At 54.3% G+C, this 17612-nt stretch overlaps 3 protein-coding genes and 1 long non-coding RNA gene across 5 annotated transcripts; 2 read left to right on the top strand and 2 right to left on the bottom strand.

The window, feature by feature from the left end:
* The first annotated feature begins 2611 nt into the window (after window positions 1-2611).
* CD93 (CD93 molecule) lies at window positions 2612-6904 on the top strand. Its single transcript, XM_021537631.2, has 2 exons — window positions 2612-3062; window positions 3200-6904. Exon 2 carries the CDS (start codon window positions 3390-3392, stop codon window positions 5082-5084), a length of 1695 nt encoding a protein of 564 aa, XP_021393306.2. The 5' UTR covers window positions 2612-3062; window positions 3200-3389; the 3' UTR covers window positions 5085-6904.
* A 1730-nt stretch (window positions 6905-8634) lies between these two features.
* On the bottom strand, window positions 8635-9514 carry LOC116183380 (uncharacterized). 2 transcript variants are annotated; one of them, XR_004147995.1, is made up of 2 exons: window positions 9242-9514; window positions 8635-8902 (listed from the first exon to the last, which is right to left on the bottom strand). It is a non-coding gene; the product is annotated as an uncharacterized LOC116183380 (long non-coding RNA). The 2 variants fall into 2 exon arrangements; XR_004147994.2 differs by lacking the exon at window positions 9242-9514 and adding an exon at window positions 9113-9232.
* Window positions 9515-9713: 199 nt separating this feature from the next.
* On the top strand, window positions 9714-13171 carry THBD (thrombomodulin). Its single transcript, XM_021537636.3, has one exon. It carries the CDS (start codon window positions 9743-9745, stop codon window positions 11351-11353), a length of 1611 nt encoding a protein of 536 aa, XP_021393311.3. The 5' UTR covers window positions 9714-9742; the 3' UTR covers window positions 11354-13171.
* Window positions 13172-13740: 569 nt separating this feature from the next.
* On the bottom strand, window positions 13741-15996 carry SSTR4 (somatostatin receptor 4). Its single transcript, XM_021537630.3, has 2 exons — window positions 15624-15996; window positions 13741-15163 (listed from the first exon to the last, which is right to left on the bottom strand). Exon 2 carries the CDS (start codon window positions 15114-15116, stop codon window positions 13875-13877), a length of 1242 nt encoding a protein of 413 aa, XP_021393305.1. The 5' UTR covers window positions 15117-15163; window positions 15624-15996; the 3' UTR covers window positions 13741-13874.
* Window positions 15997-17612: the final 1616 nt, after the last annotated feature.

Here is a 17612-nt window from a genome sequence, read left to right on the forward strand (position 1 = left end):
GGATGGAGTAGCCACAGCTTCTCTGGGAATCTGTGCCAGGGCCTTCCCATGCTCCCAGGGAAGGATTTCTTCCCAATATTCCATCTAACCTGCTCTCTGGCAGTGGGAAGCCATTCCCCTTCTCCTGTCACTCCATCCCTTGGGAATAATCTCTCCCTCTTCTCCTCCTTGGCTCCTTCAGCTCCTGGAATGCCAGAATTGGATCATTCTGAAGCTCCTCTTTGCCAGGGTGAGTAATTCCAATTCTCTCAGTTTTTCCTCCTGGCAGAGATGCTCCATCCCTCTGATTATCCTGGTGCCTCCTCTGGATTTGCTCCACATCCTTCCTTTGCTGGGAGCCAAACCTAGATGCAGAATTCTCCCTAGAGCAGAGGAGAAGGGATGTGAAAACCTAAACAAAGCAATTTCTTTTCCTGGCACTTGGAATTCTGTTCCCATTAAATCCCTGCTAATTCCTGCTCCTCTACATTGCCCAAATTCCCAAAATTTCATGTAATAGGAGCTCCCCCATTCCAAGAGCCTTGCAAGATCTTCCCAACCTCGGCTCTGTGTCCTTGTGATGTCCCCAGAGGGAGCCGAGTTCCTCCAATTCTTTTCCCTGCACAGGTGTCCCCCTCTCTGGCTCCATTGTCCCTCATCCCAGTCCTGGGATTTGTCACCACTGATGTCACACATTCATTCTTTAACCTCTGAGTGACATTTTATAACCAATTCCTTCATTTTCAGCAATTCCTGATTTTTAAATTAGTTTTAATTAATCATATTGGATATTCCCTTCAGTGAGAATTCTGCTCTCCAGGAGATCATTGGGGTTGGATTCTTATGGAAAATGGGGCGTTATGGATGTGTTCAGCCAAAGGAGATTAGGAAAGAGAATTCTTGTAAAGTTTAGAGCCAGGACTTGGATTTTCAATGGGAACATCCAAGAAAAATTAAGGATTGTGGAAAATTCAATAAAAATCAAAGCAGCACCTAAAATTCTCCAAAATATTCCCACATAAGCTTGAAACATGGAGATCTTCCTAAAAGAGATGGGAAGGAACTTTCCTATCCATTAAACTCTTGGAATGAAGGATAAACCTTTTTTTTTTTTTTTTTTTTAAGCCACTGGAAAGGGTTGTTAGCTTTATTTTTGCAAATATTCAATGAATATTCTATGGTTTTGAACAAGAAGTTCTTCCCTGGGACAGGATTTGTGATTTGACATCCTACACATCCTAAGAAAGAACATTCTCCCCAATTCCTTGATTATCCTGGAATGACATTTCATATTTAAATTATATATAAATATTTTGAGATTTTCCCCAGTTTGGGAATATCAGGAGCTCTAGTTAAAAATTCCCAGATTTTGTCCAGGAAAACTTGACTGCATGGAAATGAAGTTTTGCATGTAAAAGGCCAGGTTGGGATGTGGGAAGAAATTATTGGTTGGAAAATTGTGGGATCAGCTGGGCAGACAAACCGTGATCTGTTTTTTTCCAACAGCAGAGCCATGTCCCGGTCTGGCAGCAGGGAACTGCTTCTGAGCTGAGCTCTCTCATTCCAAGTCGAAAAAAAATTTCCCTATTCCTGGAATCCTGGATAAATCCAGTTAGAAACAGCATGCAGGTGGGGTTTCTCCCTCCCAGTTTTTTGGGAAGTTGTTTTCCCACAATGCTCCGGTTTGGGAGCGTTGGCTGTGGTTCCCTGAACCTTTGCTCGGACAGGAGATTCCGGAAGATATCACAGCAGCCAGGGCTTTCCCAGGAATGCTGTGCATGAGCAGGTCTGGGAATAATCCACAGTTTTAATGGGGATTTTTGGCAACTTTTTTTATTTAGGAGGGAAGTGAAGGAGCAGATTCCTGGTTTTAATTTCTCTGTTGGATCACAGCCATTCCCTCAGGAATTCCAAACCCACCTAACCCAAGAAATCCTGGAATGGGCAGTGGATCCATGGCTGTTCCAAGCAGGAAAAGACTCCCCAGACTACCAGAGTTAAATCCTGAATCTGCTGCTGCCAGAGTGACACTTCAGGAGAAATCCTAGGAATGCGAGGAGGGAACTGGGATTCAGCCCAGTTGTTACCACGGAGCATCTTGGTATCAAAGTTTGGAACAGCCTGTTCCAGTGGAATTGTCCCTGCTGTGCTCATGAATGAGTTTTTCCAGCCCAAACCTAGAATTCAGTGAGGAATCCTCATCCGTGGAATGCCAGGACAGTGCTGCTTGGGATGGCACCAGAGCCTGGCCAAGCTTGGCTCCATCCCGGTATTCCCAGGACCTTCCCACGACCCAGCTCCTATTACAGGGCTCGTCTATCTATTTAAAGAAAGGGAAAAATGTGCTGGAATCTTTGCGCGTGCGCAGGAGAGGCCACACCAAATATTCCCTCTTTTTTAGAGGCTTAGAGGCTGTTATCCACAGATCCCGTGGCTTTTTAGCCAGGATGTTTTTCTTCCCCTTTTAGCAACATGTGCCTGAAAAAAATCCCGGCCCCTATTAGGGCTTGGAAAACTCAGCTGCTGCCGGAGGGAATAAATCAAATTCTTGGAGAGGACAAAAAAAAAGCAGAAACATTAAAAAAAAAAAAAAAAAAAAAAAAAAAAGGGCAGGAATGCAGCATATTTTACCCAAAAACTTTGGGACGGGAGCAAGGAGCCGGTGGGAAAGCTGCTATAAACACATATTATATTGTTGGCTTTTTGCAAATATTAGGATGAATGCTGTATGTATAATGTTAAAATAACTTTGCTTTTATTTCCGCTATTAACAAAACCATAGACATAGCAGTAGTGGCAGCAGATGTAGTTATGAGCGAACTGTCTGTTTGGTCGGGATAACATCCAGCGAGCGTGCGATGAGGATCCTGCTACTGATACGCCAACTATCAGCATCTTATATCTGAAGACAGTGTGGACCAAGGCCCAAAGTGAAAGTGATAAAGAGGAACCAAAGCCACACCCAAGCGACATACATGCTCCAAAAAGGCAGACCCAAGGAGGCGCCGTGTGAAATAGCTCCTGGAATATACAGACTGGTTTATGGATATGCATAAGGGTCTATGAAGATGCAAAGGACTGAGGTAATGGAAAGGGTATTTAAGGGATATCTCCGAAAGTGAAGGTGTGCTCTTGGCTGAGTGCCGAGACGCACCCGGCCGTAATCTTTGCTTTACTTTGTCTCCTACTGTCCTTTATTAAACTTTTTAAAATTTTACAGAAGAGTGAAGGCGTTTCTCACAAAGGGAAGCCGGGGAACGCAACGAGGTGCACGCTACAGGAAGCCGCGGCCTCCGGTGATAAATAGGAAAGCCGGGAGCACAGGATGTGTTTCGGGAGAGCTCGGCGGGACAGCGGGATGTGACCGCCGGAGGTGACTCCGCTGGTCATTTGTCCGTTTGTCCGGCGGGATGGCCACCCGGGCGCTCCTGCTGCTGTCGCTGCTGGCCTGGAGCTGTGGAGAGGAGGACGTGGAGGTGCTGTGCGCCGACAGCGCCTGCTATACTTTGCACCGGGATGAGAGCAGCTGGAAAAGCGCCCAGGAGCGCTGCAAGGATAACGGGGGCAACCTGGCGCCGGTGGGCAGCGCCGGCGAGGCCGCGCGGCTGCGGGAGCTGCTGGCCAGAGACGACCGGGCCGGCCCGGCCTGGCTCGGGCTTGCCCTGCCCCGGGGTCACTGCGTGCGGCCGCAGGAGCCGCTGCGAGGCTTCTCCTGGGTGGCCGGCGGGGCGCCGGGCAACTTCTCGGAGTGGGCATCTGAGCCGGCGGTCACCTGCGTGAGCGCCCGCTGTGTCGCCCTGCGGCCACCCGGCCCGCACGGCCCCGGCGGCTGGGCGGACCGCGCCTGCCGCAGCACGCTCCCGGCTTTCCTCTGCAAGTTCAGCTTCCAGGGCATGTGCGGGCTCCTGCCGCTGGCCGGCCGCGGCGCGGTCACCTACACCGCCCCGTTCGGTGTGCGCAGCGCCCGCCTGGCCGCCGCTCCCTTCGGGACGCTGGCCGAGGTGGAGTGCGACGGCGGCCAGGCTTCGGCCTTCGCCGTCTGCAAGGGGCCGCTAGACGGGGGTGGCTTCGCCTGGCACCCGCCGGGTCCCCTGTGCCCGGTCAACTGCGGCAGCCACAACGGCGGCTGCCAGCAGCTCTGCCTGGATGTGCCCGGCGAGTCCCCGCGCTGCGCCTGCCGACCCGGCTACGTGCTGGCCGCCGACATGGCCTCCTGCGTTCCCGAGGATTCCTGCCATCCCAATCCCTGCCAGGGATCCTGCCGGGCACTGCCCGGCGGCTTCGAGTGCGGCTGCGAGCCCGGCTACGCCCTGGCAGCCGACGGCCGCGGGTGCTCGGATGTGGACGAGTGCGAGTCGGGGCCGTGCCAGCACCAGTGCCACAACTTTCCCGGCGGCTTCCAGTGCCACTGCCGGCCCGGGTACAGCCCCGCGGGGCCCGCTGGCCACCACTGCCACGACGTGGATGAGTGTGCCCAGCCCCACGCGTGCCCGCAGCTCTGCATCAATATTCCCGGCTCTTTTCGCTGCACCTGCCGGCCCGGCTTCCAGCGGCAGCCGGGAGGAGAGTCCTGCCTGGATGTGGATGAATGCCTGCGGGATCCGTGTCCCGGCGCCTGCCGCAACTTCCCCGGCGGCTACGAGTGCCTGTGCCCGCCTGGCTCCCTCCGGGACGCCGATGGCCACGGCTGCAGCCCCGGAGACGCGATGCCAAACAGTATCCCACAGAGCTCCGGCATCCCGCAGAGCGCCAGCAGCATCCCACAGAGCTCCACCGTCATCCTAGAAAGCTCCAGCATCCCACAGAGCTCCGGCATCCCACGCACCGCGGGCACCCCATGGACCACGAGCATCCCTCGTACTCTGGGAATGCCCACCGCGGGACTGGGAGTCGGCTCGGACGAGCACAGCGCCGACGGCCCGCGGCTGCTGCTCTATTACATCGTAGGCAGCCTGGTGGCCATCCTGCTCCTGCTGGCGCTCGCCCTGGCGCTCGTGGCTTGCAGGAAAAGGGCGGCCAAAAGGGAGAAGCCACCGGCCAAAAACGCGGCCGATAATTATTGCTGGGTGCCCGAGCAGCCCGAGAGCCGCGGGGAGCGCAGGTAGGAGTGGGTTAAAGATCCCAATAAAAGGGTGGGAGGGAATCCTTTGTGCCCAAAGTGAGCTCCTCTGGCTGTTCCAGTGGGATTTACAGTCCTGCTGCTCCAAGGGTTAACGAGAGGGGAGAGGGAATGGGGTGGAATTTGTCTCCTCAGCTGTGTTCCAAAAGGCAAATTCGGAATTATGGGAACATGTTCCTAAAGGGAAACTTCTCACTTGGAATTCTCCTGCAGCCCCTTGTGCACTGCTCCCTCTGGATTTGCCTCGTTCACCTTGAAAAGGGTTTGAAATTGGGATGTGCCTCAGCAGAGCTCGAGCAGGCCCCTGCAGGCACAACCAGGGTGGGGTTTAAGGGTTACTTTTTTAAGGATCTTATTAAAAATCTGTTGCCTGAAACCAGGGAAAACTGCTTATCACAGAGCCAAGGAATTTCATAAAGGTAGGAAAAGCTGTGTTTGGAACAACCACGTCCTCATATCCTGAGTGTCCTGCCTAAATCAACTTCTAAACAGAGAAAACAATGCTCTCCTTCCCATCAGCCACATGGGAGGCTGGGCTTTTCCTGTTGTATCTTTTTTTTGGGGGGGGAAAGTCCTTCCTGGCTCTAGGCTGAGTGTGTTTTCCCTCTTTCCCCGTGTAAGGAACATGCTGGAATTGGAATATTTGCTGATTATTCAGTGTAAAACTCGTAACTCCCAAAAAAATCTCTGGGCCAAGTTGCTCCCCAGGTACTTCCCAAAATTCCTTGAGCCTCTTGCAGTCTTTCCAGTGGGAATTCTCCTCAAAATCCTGAGGGGCACATACAGCATCACCTCCTTCATAGTTTATCCATGCTATGAAGGGCTGGAAAAGATCAGCCACAGGATTTGAAGGGTCCAGCAGCTTCTTGAAGTTTCTGTTTGAGTTATTGTGTCCCTGGAGCTGAATTGCTCCAGGAATGAGAACAGAACACAAAGGAGTTTGCAGTGGGTAGGGAGCTGCATCCTGTCATTCCATGTGCTGAGGAAAACCCTTTCCTGCTTTTTTCTTGTCTTGGGTCCCCATTGTGAGCTGCAAACAGGAAAATTGAGCTGATATGAATGTTTTCCATGCGCTGCCTAGGTTGGGAGAACGTGGGGGAATTCAGCAGCAGAATTCTTGGAAATCCTGCCAAAAATTCCCAAATCCCAAGCCAGCATAGCACTGGGAATAGCTGGATCAATGAAGGAAATCCCATGCAATTATGCCGGATTGGGATCTTTGGGAAGTGACAACCTTGGGGTTTTTTATGGGATATAAGGCTATAAAAAAGGGAAAGGAAGGGTGAGGGTGGAATCATAGCTGGGAAGAACCTGAAGTGTGCTGCTTATTCCCAAAAAATCATAATCCTGATTTCTGATGCAACTTCTATGTATTCCATTGGGGAATGATGATGGATCTAGGGGAAGACAGGAATTTGTGCCAAGGGTTTAGGTTGGATTCTTCCTAACGGAATATTTCCTGCTGTAGCATCCTTCCTCCCTGGTGCAATTCCACCTGGATTCAATCTTATGTCTCATTTTTCCTGGCACATCTTGATCTGTGGCCTCCTTAGGGAATTGTCCAGGTACTGGTGAATCCCACAAGTTGGAGCAGGATAATTTGGTGCCCTGTCTTCCAGAGGAGATGGGATGTTCATCCTGCTCCTTGGATTTTTTTGTAATGGATGAGTGTTTTGCTTTGCCAGAATGAAACTCTTGGATTTACAGCATAAAGTTATCCCAACACTGCTCTCCAGATGGAATTCCAAGAAAACTTGAACAAAAATGTGTTTCTAGTGGGTTTTAATAAAGATATTCCTAAAAATCCATGGTCTGGTGCTCCTAATCCTTGTCTTCCCTACAGTAGGTGGGTGGTGATCCCAAATCCTTTCCTAGGGCTTATTCCATGATCTCAGCCTTTCCCAGGATCTGTGGTCCTGGGCAGGGGCCATTCCCTTCATCTCCGCTGAGGCCATGGGGTGGGCTGTGTTGGATCCCAATAGCACAAGGAAAGTCCTAAATCCATGAGGAAGGTCCTAAACCTATAAAAAAAGTCACCAAGCCACAGGCAAAGCGCTAAATCCATGAGCAGGGTCCCAAATCCACAAGCAAGGCCCTAAACGCAGGTGGAAGGGCCCAAGTCCATGAGCAAGATCCTAATCCTATGACCAAGTTCCTGAAACCACAAGGAAAGTCCATGAGAAAAGACCTCAACCCACGGGCAAGGTCCTAAGACCATGACCAAATTCCTAAAACCATGAACAAGGCCCCAGTCCTATGACCATGTTCTCAATCCCACAGCCAAGGTCCTGATTCCATGGCCAAGGTCCCAGCCCAACAACCAAAGTTCCAATCCCATGACCAAGGCCCTAATCCCATGACCAACATTCCAAATCCATGAGCAATCCCTTTGATTTCAGTGCTGCTCTGCGTGAGGTTCTTTTCGGGATCGACTGATAGGATAGACTGCTTTTAGATCCTATTATCCCATGATATTTCATATTATTTTACATTCCATTGCTTTCCATTCCCTCATGGACAACTGCCAGCATTCCAACAGAGCAACCTCATCCCAAAACCCTTCAAAGAAGCCAAAAACTCCCCCCTGTTGACACAAACTCCCAGATTTGGGGGTCAGGACAAACACTCCAAGTGCCCGCTTGAGCAGAGTGACAGGGACAGCCCGGATGAGTCAAAGCCAAGGGGAAAGGCAGGAGAAACATGATTAATGGGACTGGGGAAGAGGAAGAGCAGCCTGTCAGCAGGCAGGGCAGTGCTGGCACCCTGACTCAGCCGCTGGAGCAGTGGGATAAAAGGAATTAAGAAACCGTGATTAATCCCATTCCTCCCACCCCATCTCGATTATCTTTTAGGGACAAACGTCAGTCGGGCAAGACCAGTGAGGTGGGATCATTGTTTGGGAAGGCTCTGTTTTTTTCCTGGACAAAACCTTGACAAGGAATTTTTTATCTGGGTTTGCAGTTACTGAAAAAAAAAATAAAACAGCCGGAGCAGAAATGTATTGTTTTGGGGTTTTTTCCATCTCCACTACACTCTCCTTTCCTTCTTTTCCTGTGGTTTGCCGGGATGTTTTTCCCCTTCTCTTGGTAGTTTTCTCCAGAGAACAGACGCAGAAGTAAAAGGAGAAGTGGAAGAAGAATTGGAAATAGTGAAATGAAAATTGTGGGAACAACAGGTGTTCCTAAAGTCAGTAAAGGTCAGAGTTATCCAGCTCTCCAGGAGATTCCTGGGAATGATCCTGCTTGGATAAATTCTTTGTTTCAAGCTCTCCCATGGACACTTTCTCCTTGAGGTTCATCACTGCTGCTGGAATTAAATTCTATAGACATTTCTTTTCTATTTTCGTGGCAGATCCAAAATGTCCAATGGGGTTAAATAAGAGTTAATTATTGATTATTCATTATTATTATTACTATTATTATTCCAAACTTCTTTTTTTTTTCCCAAAATCCCACAGGGTTTTGTGGGAAGGACTCAGGGTTGTGAGAGGACAAAACAAACACCAAGGGTTTAAGAAAGGACAAAGTTCAATAAAGTTCACTAAAGTTTACTAAAGTTTAATAAAGAAACCTCCTTTCTTTGATCCGAGGAAATTGGGATTTGCTGCTTATCCCAAAGGACAATTGCAGTGCCCGAGGCTGTTGGAATTCCATGAAAAAACGGCATCAAATCCCTTTTTTTTGTGGAATTGAGAAGCCTGGGACATTTAGGTTGCATTTTTAGGTTGCTCTTGGCTCTGTTCTGGCAGCACAGAGGGATCCCCCAAGGACAAACAGATGGAATGGGATATCCATTCTGAGGTGTCTGTGGGGAATAGGGGAGATGGGGAGAAGGGTCATAATATTGCTTTTAATAACAATAATACCAAACAGTAGAACTGTATAAGTTATATAACTCTAGATGGAAATACATAATTATATGCTAATTTTTTATTAAAGAAGTTTTCCCTAATCAAACGTAAACAGTTTTCCTTCATCCCATTCCTTATTCCCTGGGAGCAGATCCCAAGCCCACCTGACTCCACCATCCTGTCAGGCATTGCGGAGAGGGAAAAGCTTTCCTCTAGAGCCTCCTTTTCCTCAGGCTGAGACCGTTTCCTAGCTCCTTCCCGGTGCTCCAGCCCCTTCCTGGCTCCATTCCCACCTCTGGACACGGTCCAACTCCTCTTCTTTCCACTCTGGATGCAGAGCTGCACGCAGGATTTGAGCTGTGACCTCCGCAGTGCTGGCCCTGTGGCAGCAGCTGAGTGACATCCCAGTGGCACGAAGACCCCAGCGGGGTGACAATTCCCAGCGGCGCTGCTTCCACGCCGAGGCCCCCTCCTGTGAAATCTCCGCGCCGCTTCCCCCCTTTCCCAGGGCTCAGCCCGTGTTCCCCGGCACTCGCGGGACGCCCCGGCCGCTGCCGGCCGCTCCCCGCGCAGCCGGGCGGGCCCCGCCGGGGCGGAGCCGCCGGGAGGATGCGGGAGGGGACCCAGGGCCACGGGGCGGGGGCGGGGGCAGCGCCCGGCCGGGATTCACCGCCGCGGTCGCTCCCGGCCCCGGGGGCGCTTCCTTCCCCCGCCGGGGCCGCTATAAAGGGGGCGGCCGGGAGGAGCGGCCCATGCTCAGCTCGGGGCGCCGCCGGCCGCCCCCTCCGCGGGCCATGCGGCCTCTGCTGCCGCTGCTGCTGCTCGGGACGGCGGCTCTGGCACAGCCGCCGGACCCGTCCCCCGCGGGCACGCAGTGCCTGGAGCACGAGTGTTTCGCCGTGTTCTGGGCGTCCCGGCCCTTCTCCGACGCCAGCGAGAGCTGCGAGCGGGGCGGGGGACACCTCATGACCGTGCGCTCCACCGTGGCCGAGGAGGCGATCGCGCTGCTGCTTCAGAACCGCAAGGGGCGGCTCTGGCTCGGGCTGTCGCTGTCGCCCTCCTTGTCCTGCACCGAGCCCAGCCGGCTGCTCCGCGGCTTCCGCTGGGTCACCGGCGACCACAGCACCGATTACACCAACTGGGCGCTGCCGGGGCAGCGCTGCGGCGAGCGCTGCGTGACCGTGTCCCGGGAGCTGGGCTGGGAGGAGCGGCGCTGCGAGGAGCCGGCAGACGGCTTCCTCTGCCAGTACACCTACGGAGGCAGCTGTCCTCACCTGGCCTCCCAGCGCGCCGTCCCTGTCACCTACGCCACCCCCTTCGGCGCCCGCGGAGCGGACTTCCAGGCACTGCCTCCGCGCAGCGTGGCGTTCGTCCCTGACCTCGGGCTGGAGCTGCGCTGCGAGGATGGGGACGACGCGGGGCCGCGCTGGGGCCGCGACACCCCGGGAGCGTGGCCCTGCGAGCTGGGCGGCGGTGGCTGCGCGGGGACGTGCGCGGAGGAGAGCGGGCGGCCGCGCTGCTCCTGCCCCGAGGGCACGGTGCTGGGCCCGGACGGGCGCGGGTGCCGCTCGCCCTGTGAGGGGGCGCAGTGCCAGCATCACTGCGTGGTGGCCGGCGGCTCCTTCTTGTGCATGTGCGCCGTCGGGTACCGGCTGGCGGCCGATGGCATCAGCTGCGAGGACGTCGACGACTGCACCAGCGAGCCCGGCCCGTGCGAGCAGAAGTGCCTGAACACCCAGGGTGGCTTCGAGTGCCAGTGTCACAGCGGCTACAGGATGGTGAACGGGCACTGCCAGCGCCTGCCGCCCTGCTGGGAGGCGCCGTGCCAGCAGCGCTGCGAGGAGCTGCCCGACGGCTACCGCTGCGGCTGCTTCCCCGGCTACGCCGTGGACCCGCGGGATGCCACCCTCTGCCGCCTGCACTGCAACGCCACCGAGTGCCCCGCCGTGTGCGACGCCGAAGGGGCCTGCGAGTGTCCCGAGGGCTTCCTGCTGGACGGCGACGATCTGTGCGTGGACATGGATGAGTGCGACAGTGGTCACTGCGAGTTCAACTGCACCAACACCCCCGGCGGCTACCAGTGCCACTGTCCCCCCGGCTACTACCTCCTCGGCCTCGACTGCAAACTGGACGGGGATGGCGAGGAAGCGTCCTCGGGGGATTTGGAGCCCGAACTGCATGACCCCGTCCCCAGCCGGCCCCCGCCGAAAGAGGAGCAGCTGCACCCCGGGGTGCTGGTGGGCATCGCGGTGAGTGCCCTTCTGAGCCTCCTGGCCCTGCTGGCTCTGGGATTCTGCCTGGCCAGGAAGCGCTGTCGTTCCCACGGCTCTATGGATTACAAGTACAGCGGCCCCCACGAGAAGGAGCTGGGGCTTCAGCCCGTCCCCTCGGCACAGAAGCCGTAGGGACATCCGTCGGACGGACATTGGGAGGCCGAACGGGGTGACATTTAACCTCCGCCACCCGCCCCTTCCCAGCTGCCCGGCTGGAATTTTTGAATGATAATTGGGGAAAAGCTGTGATCGCACCACTCCCAGAAATACTCGCTGCTTCCCAGCCGGCTTTTGGAATGCTAGTGCCGGAGAGCGGGGACAGCAGAACACCCAGAACCTGCTCCGCTCCTGCTCCGTTCCCGCTTCTTTGGCATTCAGCTTTCCTTTTCCCGAGTGGGCGGTCGGGAAAACCGCAAGGAAAAACCCAGGAGGGACGACTCCGTGTGTAAGTGACTCTAAATCCGTGGGATGAGAGCACGGTGTGACCAAGACGGGGACTTTTGAAAGGACACCTCAACCCAAATCCTCCTCCCTCGGGCTGGATGGTTTTCCCGAACTGGGAGGCTCCTGCTTTTCTTTGGGATGGGGTTTGTTTGTTTTAAGATGAGGGAATGAGGAGCAAAGATGTTGTGGGAAGCACTTGTCACCTTAAGCCACTGGTGAGAGCAGGCTCGATGTCACCAAGGGGGGACTCAACTTCCTGATTCCCATTCCGTCTCCTTATTTTTTGCGGGATGTGGAGGTTAAACAGGGACACATAGGCTGTCGGGATGGGTTTGGTAGGAAAGGTTTGCAGTGCTGCAGAGCCACATCCAGTTCCTTCCATGACTTTCCACCGTTGTTGCCTTAAATTATTGGATTTGGGATATTTTTACGACCCCTCCCACCCAAAGAGATTTTCCCTGTTCCCTCGTGCAGGGCTGACTCTATCCCAAAGTAAAACATTCCCAGGGGGCGGGATCCAGAGTGCCGCTCATTCCCAGCCACGGACTGGGTGGGAGTTCTGAGAGGGATCTAATTTTCCAGCTCCATCCTTCCCTGGGGAGCCAAAGAGGGTCCTGTTCTGGCTGCCGTTGGATCGGGAACGTCAGAGCACGTGCTGGCAGCTTTATGCTGGTGAAGTATTATCCCAGAGTGGTGAAAGTTTTGGAAGCCTGGGATCAGAACTGGGGAGTTCTGTTCCCCAGCACTCCCCCCTCCCACCCTATGAACTTCCCAGCACGCATCTCCCCTGGAATGCTAAACCTCCGCTGCAAATTCCCAGGAAAATCAAAATGAGGCATTTGTAAGAATCGTGGTTTTCCTAAAAGGTCATTATCCTGAAGGCTGGAAAACTGAGGATCCTGTGCATGGATCTCTTGGGGTGGATTAAAGTGAAACCACATGGAGTGAGGGCTGTAAATCTGTGGATGTGCCAGGTTTATTTTAGGACAGTTTGGCTGCAGTGGGAAGGAGGGAGCTGTTGCGATTACCCATAATTATCCGTGATTATCCAGAAAAAGATATCGAAATATAAAGGTGTCACTGTGGAAAATATCCAAGGAAAAGGAAGGGAAAGAAAGGATAAGGTTTGAGTGTGGAAAGACTTTGCTGAGGCATCATTTCACCTGCAGAATCTGCTTCCCATGGATCTTTCCTTGTTATCCAGCTCAAACCCCTGCTCATTCCTGGGTGGATCCGAGGTTTTGCCACCACATCCCCAAAATCTCCTCCTTCCCCCGACCTCAAATTCCCACTGCGGAGTTTTATCTTATCACAAATTCCTTCCTTACTGTGTGTCAGAGAACTGAATTCCTGGCACTCCCTGTTTTAGCCTTTCCCGGCCCCACCTGCTCCTCCCAGGCCCTTTTGTAAATCCTTATTTATTTATTGGAATTTTACCCTGTGTGATGGATTGCCTCATGGAGATCCTGTGTGGACACCAATAAAGTTTTGCCAATCTGGTTTAGACTAACTGCTCAGGGACTGTTCTTTCTCCTCTTCCCAAAAATTCCTCCAGAAATCCAGAAAAACCCAGGAGCATTCAGGGCAGCACAGGGATGAAAACGTTCCTGGCTGGTTACTTCCGTGGTGGGATTAAATGGAAGGAGTGGGCCATAAATAATGGACAACACCAATACTATTCCAAGGACAAAGTTAAACCCCAAATAAGCTGGAAGTGGCTCACTCCATGGGACCTCCATGTGCTGTTCCTCACCCTGGGGTTCCAAGCTCACCAAAATTTGGTTGTCCAGGCTTTTGGTTTTTGTATTTTTTGGTGGAAATTTTGTCCTGGGTGTGCTAAAATCTTGAGATTTTTGGGGAGGGAGGTGTGTATGGTAGGATCTCATTCTGCTGTAGATGCAGCAGAGCTGACGGGCTTTGGGATTTTTTCTGGTGTCTCCTCGTCTCTTGGGAAGAAATGGGAATTTATTATTTATTAATCAGGAGGGCCATGTGCTCCATAACATTTTGGGATTCTCCCAATCCCCAGTGAAGGCTGCTAGATGCTGGAATAATGGCAATTACCACTCCATCCATGGAACTTGCTCCATCCCAGGCCAGTCTTATGGCTTTTTATTTTGGAGAGCAGCACAGCGCAACCAGTAATCCGATCCGGCATCACAGGCCCTCTCCATCTGGCATCCCCTTTCATCCCCAACTTTGGGGTCCCCTAGAAGGGGGTGGTTTTGGGGAGGAGGGCCCCAGGTGCGCAGCAGGGCTGGGGACGCAGGGGGTCCTGCTGGCAGGGCATGGGGGGACACACGCAGCCCTTGGTGTCCCCGCGGGGCGCGGCGCAGTAATCCAGCGGCTCCTCCTCGTCCTCACTGTCCCCTCCGTCCCCATCGGTGGTGTGGCAGCAGCACAGGCCGGCGCTGCGGCAGCGGCGCAGCACGCCGTGGAAGGAGTTGCGGAAGTTCTCGGAGAGCAATCCATAGAGGATGGGGTTGGCGCAGCTGTTGGAGTAGCTGAGCAGCAGCGAAGCGTTGTGTGCGCTGGCATCCAGGTGGCCGGGCAGCAGCAGCTCCAGCAGCTGCACCACGTAGAAGGGCAGCCAGCACACCACAAACATGGCCACCACGGTGACCACCAGGCGCGTCAGCTTGCCCTCGGAGCGCCGGCGCTGCTGCCAGCCCACGCCCTGCGCCACCACGCGCATCTTGCCGGCCAGCAGCAGGTAGCACAGCGCCATGGCCACCACGGGCAACACGAAGCCCAGCGCGCTGCTGTACACCACAAAGGCGGTGGCCCATGCCGGGCTGGGCCACAGCAGGTCGCAGGCCACCGCGTGGCCATCGCGGGTGACCGCCGTGCCGGCGAACACCGGGATGGGTGAGGCCACCAGCAGCGCCAGCAGCCAGACGCCGCCGTTGACCAGCTTGGCGACGCGCGGGCGGCGGTAGGAGGCGGCGCGCAGCGGGTGCACCACGGCGATGTAGCGGTCCAGGCTGAGCACGGTAAGGCAGAAGACGCTGCTGAACATGTTGAGGCCATCCATGCCCAGCACGGTCCGGCAGAGCGCGTGTCCAAAGGGCCAGCGCCGCAGCGCCACTGCCGTGGCCACGAAGGGCACGCTGAGCATGAAGAGCTCGTCGGCGATTGCCAGGTTGAGCAGGTAGATGTTGGTGGCCGTCTTCATCTTGGCATAGCGCAGGATGACGAAGATGACCAGCGCATTGCCCAGCAGCCCCAGCAGGCACACCAGGCCGTAGATGCACTGCAGCACCACCATGCCCGCGATCTCCGCCGCGCTCCCGCCGTGCTCCGGGGCGGCCGGGGGCCGGCCGGCCTCTCCCGCTGCTGCCGCCGCCGCCGCTGCCATGCTGCTGTTGGGGGGTGGCTCAGAGCTGGCCCAACTGGAGATGCTCCAGAGGGGGATTCCAGCTGCCAAGAGCTGCTCGGTGTTCGTGCTCATGGAGGAAGGTGATCCATGGACGGAAGAGCAGCGGCGATGGGGTCAACCTGTGGGCAGGGCACGGGGGTGAGGGCTGCGGAGCACAGAAATCCCAGTGGCCGCATTCCCCTAGGATTGGGAACCTCCATCCACCACCCCCTGACTCCCTCCATCAATCCCTTCTCTGCCTGGACACCTCCATGTCATTCCTCAGGCCAGAGCATCCCAGTTTTTTGGGATTTCAGAGGCTGTGGGGTGGGAATTAACCCTGCATGGGGCTCCTTAAACCAGCTGCGATGGCCCGGGAATCCCAACCTGTCCTGGGAATCAATCCCAACCTGGTCCAGTAATAAATCCCAGCCTGGCCCAGGAATTAATCCTAACCTGGCCTGCGAATCAATCCCAACTCGGCCTGGAATCAATCCCAACCCTGCCTGGGAATCAACGCCATCCACCTTAAAGAGCCCCTGCAAATCTCGAGGATTTCATTCACCATACCAAGGAGAAAGTCAGCAGGGAATATTTTACCTTTCAGTATTCCAGGGACTGAAGGAGCCTCACTACTTCCTGCCAGGGGAAAGAAGCCGCTGTGGGAAGATGCTCCGGTGGGATCCGTTGCCAACAGAAAGTCCTACTTGACCTGGATCAGATGACCGGGAAGATCCGGAGCTTTTAAAGCAAAAGACAAAGCAAGGATGGACACGCAGGATCTTTCCCCTCTCCTGCATCCCTGTGCCGCAGGCTTTCAGTGAAAAAATAAACGCGGCGCAACTTTCTGCTCCAGGATTTCCTCTGGAAAACAGCGCAGCGCCCTCCACCCTTCTCCCTCCGGGCTGCGCTGTTCTGCGGCTCCCGGCCTGAGCATTCCCGCTCCAGCGGCTCCTTCCCGGCTCTGCGGAGGGCGGGATCCGCAGCCCGCTTCTACCCCCGCATCCCAAATCCCGAATCCCAAATCCCGCGTCCTGAATCCCGCATCCCGAATCCCGCACCCCGCCGTCGCATCCCCCCGTAGCTCCGGGGAGAGGTAGGAGATGGAGAAGGAATGGTTGCCTTGGCAACGCATCCCTCATCCCGCATTCCTGCCGCGCATTCCCGCCTTCCCTGCGCTGGTTCCCAGCACTGCAGGGCCCCCGGATCCTTCCCGCTACAGCCACTTCCCCGCCGCACCGCATCCCAGGATTCCGGCTATGGACAGGTGAGGACCAGCCCGGCCTGGCCCTACATCCAAACCCACCAGGAATTCCACCCCATTTCACAGTCTGTGCTGGAAATGAGGGTGCAAGAAGTAAAAATGGAAGAAAATTCCGTCTTTTTTTTTTTTTTTTTTTTTTTTTTTTTTTTTTTTTATCAGTTGCTGGGTTTGGTGTTTTTTTTTTTCTTTTTTTTTTGGATGAGAGGGATCCAGAGAATCTTATCCCTGGCACTAGCTCAGCCCAGGTCATGGAATCACAGGATCATGGAATCATGGAATCAAAGAGTAATGGCATCATGGAATAAAGGAATCACTGAAGTTGGAAAAGCCCTCTAAAATCATGGAATCCATTGTTAATCTAGCACTGACCCAGGTCTCCCAGTGTCACATCCAGGTGAATTTAAATTCCTCCTGCAATAAGGAGTCCACTACTGCCCTGGGAGAGAAATTTTCCTGATATCCAACCTAAACCTCCCCTGAGGCCATTCCCTTTTATCCCATCTTTTGTTCCCTGGGAGTATGGCCCGGTTCCCACTTAATTCCTGAGACAGACTTGTAGGGAATGAAATTCCTCCAGATCCTCCTTTTTTCCAACATTCCCTTCTCCCTCAGACCCTCCTTATCTGATTTATCCCAACCCTGGCCAGGAAATTATGGAGCAAACTTGCCTCAGTCATCCCAAAATCATAGCATTGGGAATTTTTGGGAATTTGGAGCTGGCCGAATGAGGTCATTTGGAGCCCTACTGCCAGGATGGGAATAGGGATAAAGATCCATATGGTAGCCCTGGGAATGGGCTTGGAAATCCTGGGAAAACAGGTGGATTTTCTCTTTGCTGCTTAAATCTATGACCGTGGTTAATGGTGCAGCTGGCACTGATCTCGCTGGGAATATCCAGGATCCAGGGAATACTGGCACCCCATCTCCATTCCCAATTCCATGGGCTGTTCCAGTGGGGTAAAAAGCAATGGATTCCCACTGTGCTGACACAGAAATTCCCGGGTGCCAGCCCAGGAGCTCTGGGCATTCCCATTGCAGCCAGAGACCGGAAAATATGGAATTAAACAATGGAAGAAGCCATAGATTCCATGGGGCCCCTTCACCTCCCAGAGCAACAGGAAACCTTTAAATGCTCCTTTACTGTAAAGGAGGAAACTCCGCCATGGATTTGAGCCACATAGCATTCCCAGAATTTCATGGAAAACTCTGGGTTGGGAGGAGGAGGAATAACCTTGGCTCCAGGGGGGCAATTCCAGGTTGTTGGAGTCTCGCTGTGGGATAAGGATGCCCTGATTAGGAAGTCTCAGCTTTCTTCCTATTTCAGG

The sequence above is a fragment of the Lonchura striata genome, chromosome 3, assembly GCF_046129695.1.
Source record: "Lonchura striata isolate bLonStr1 chromosome 3, bLonStr1.mat, whole genome shotgun sequence".
In the NCBI taxonomy this organism is placed as follows: Eukaryota; Metazoa; Chordata; class Aves; order Passeriformes; family Estrildidae; genus Lonchura; species Lonchura striata.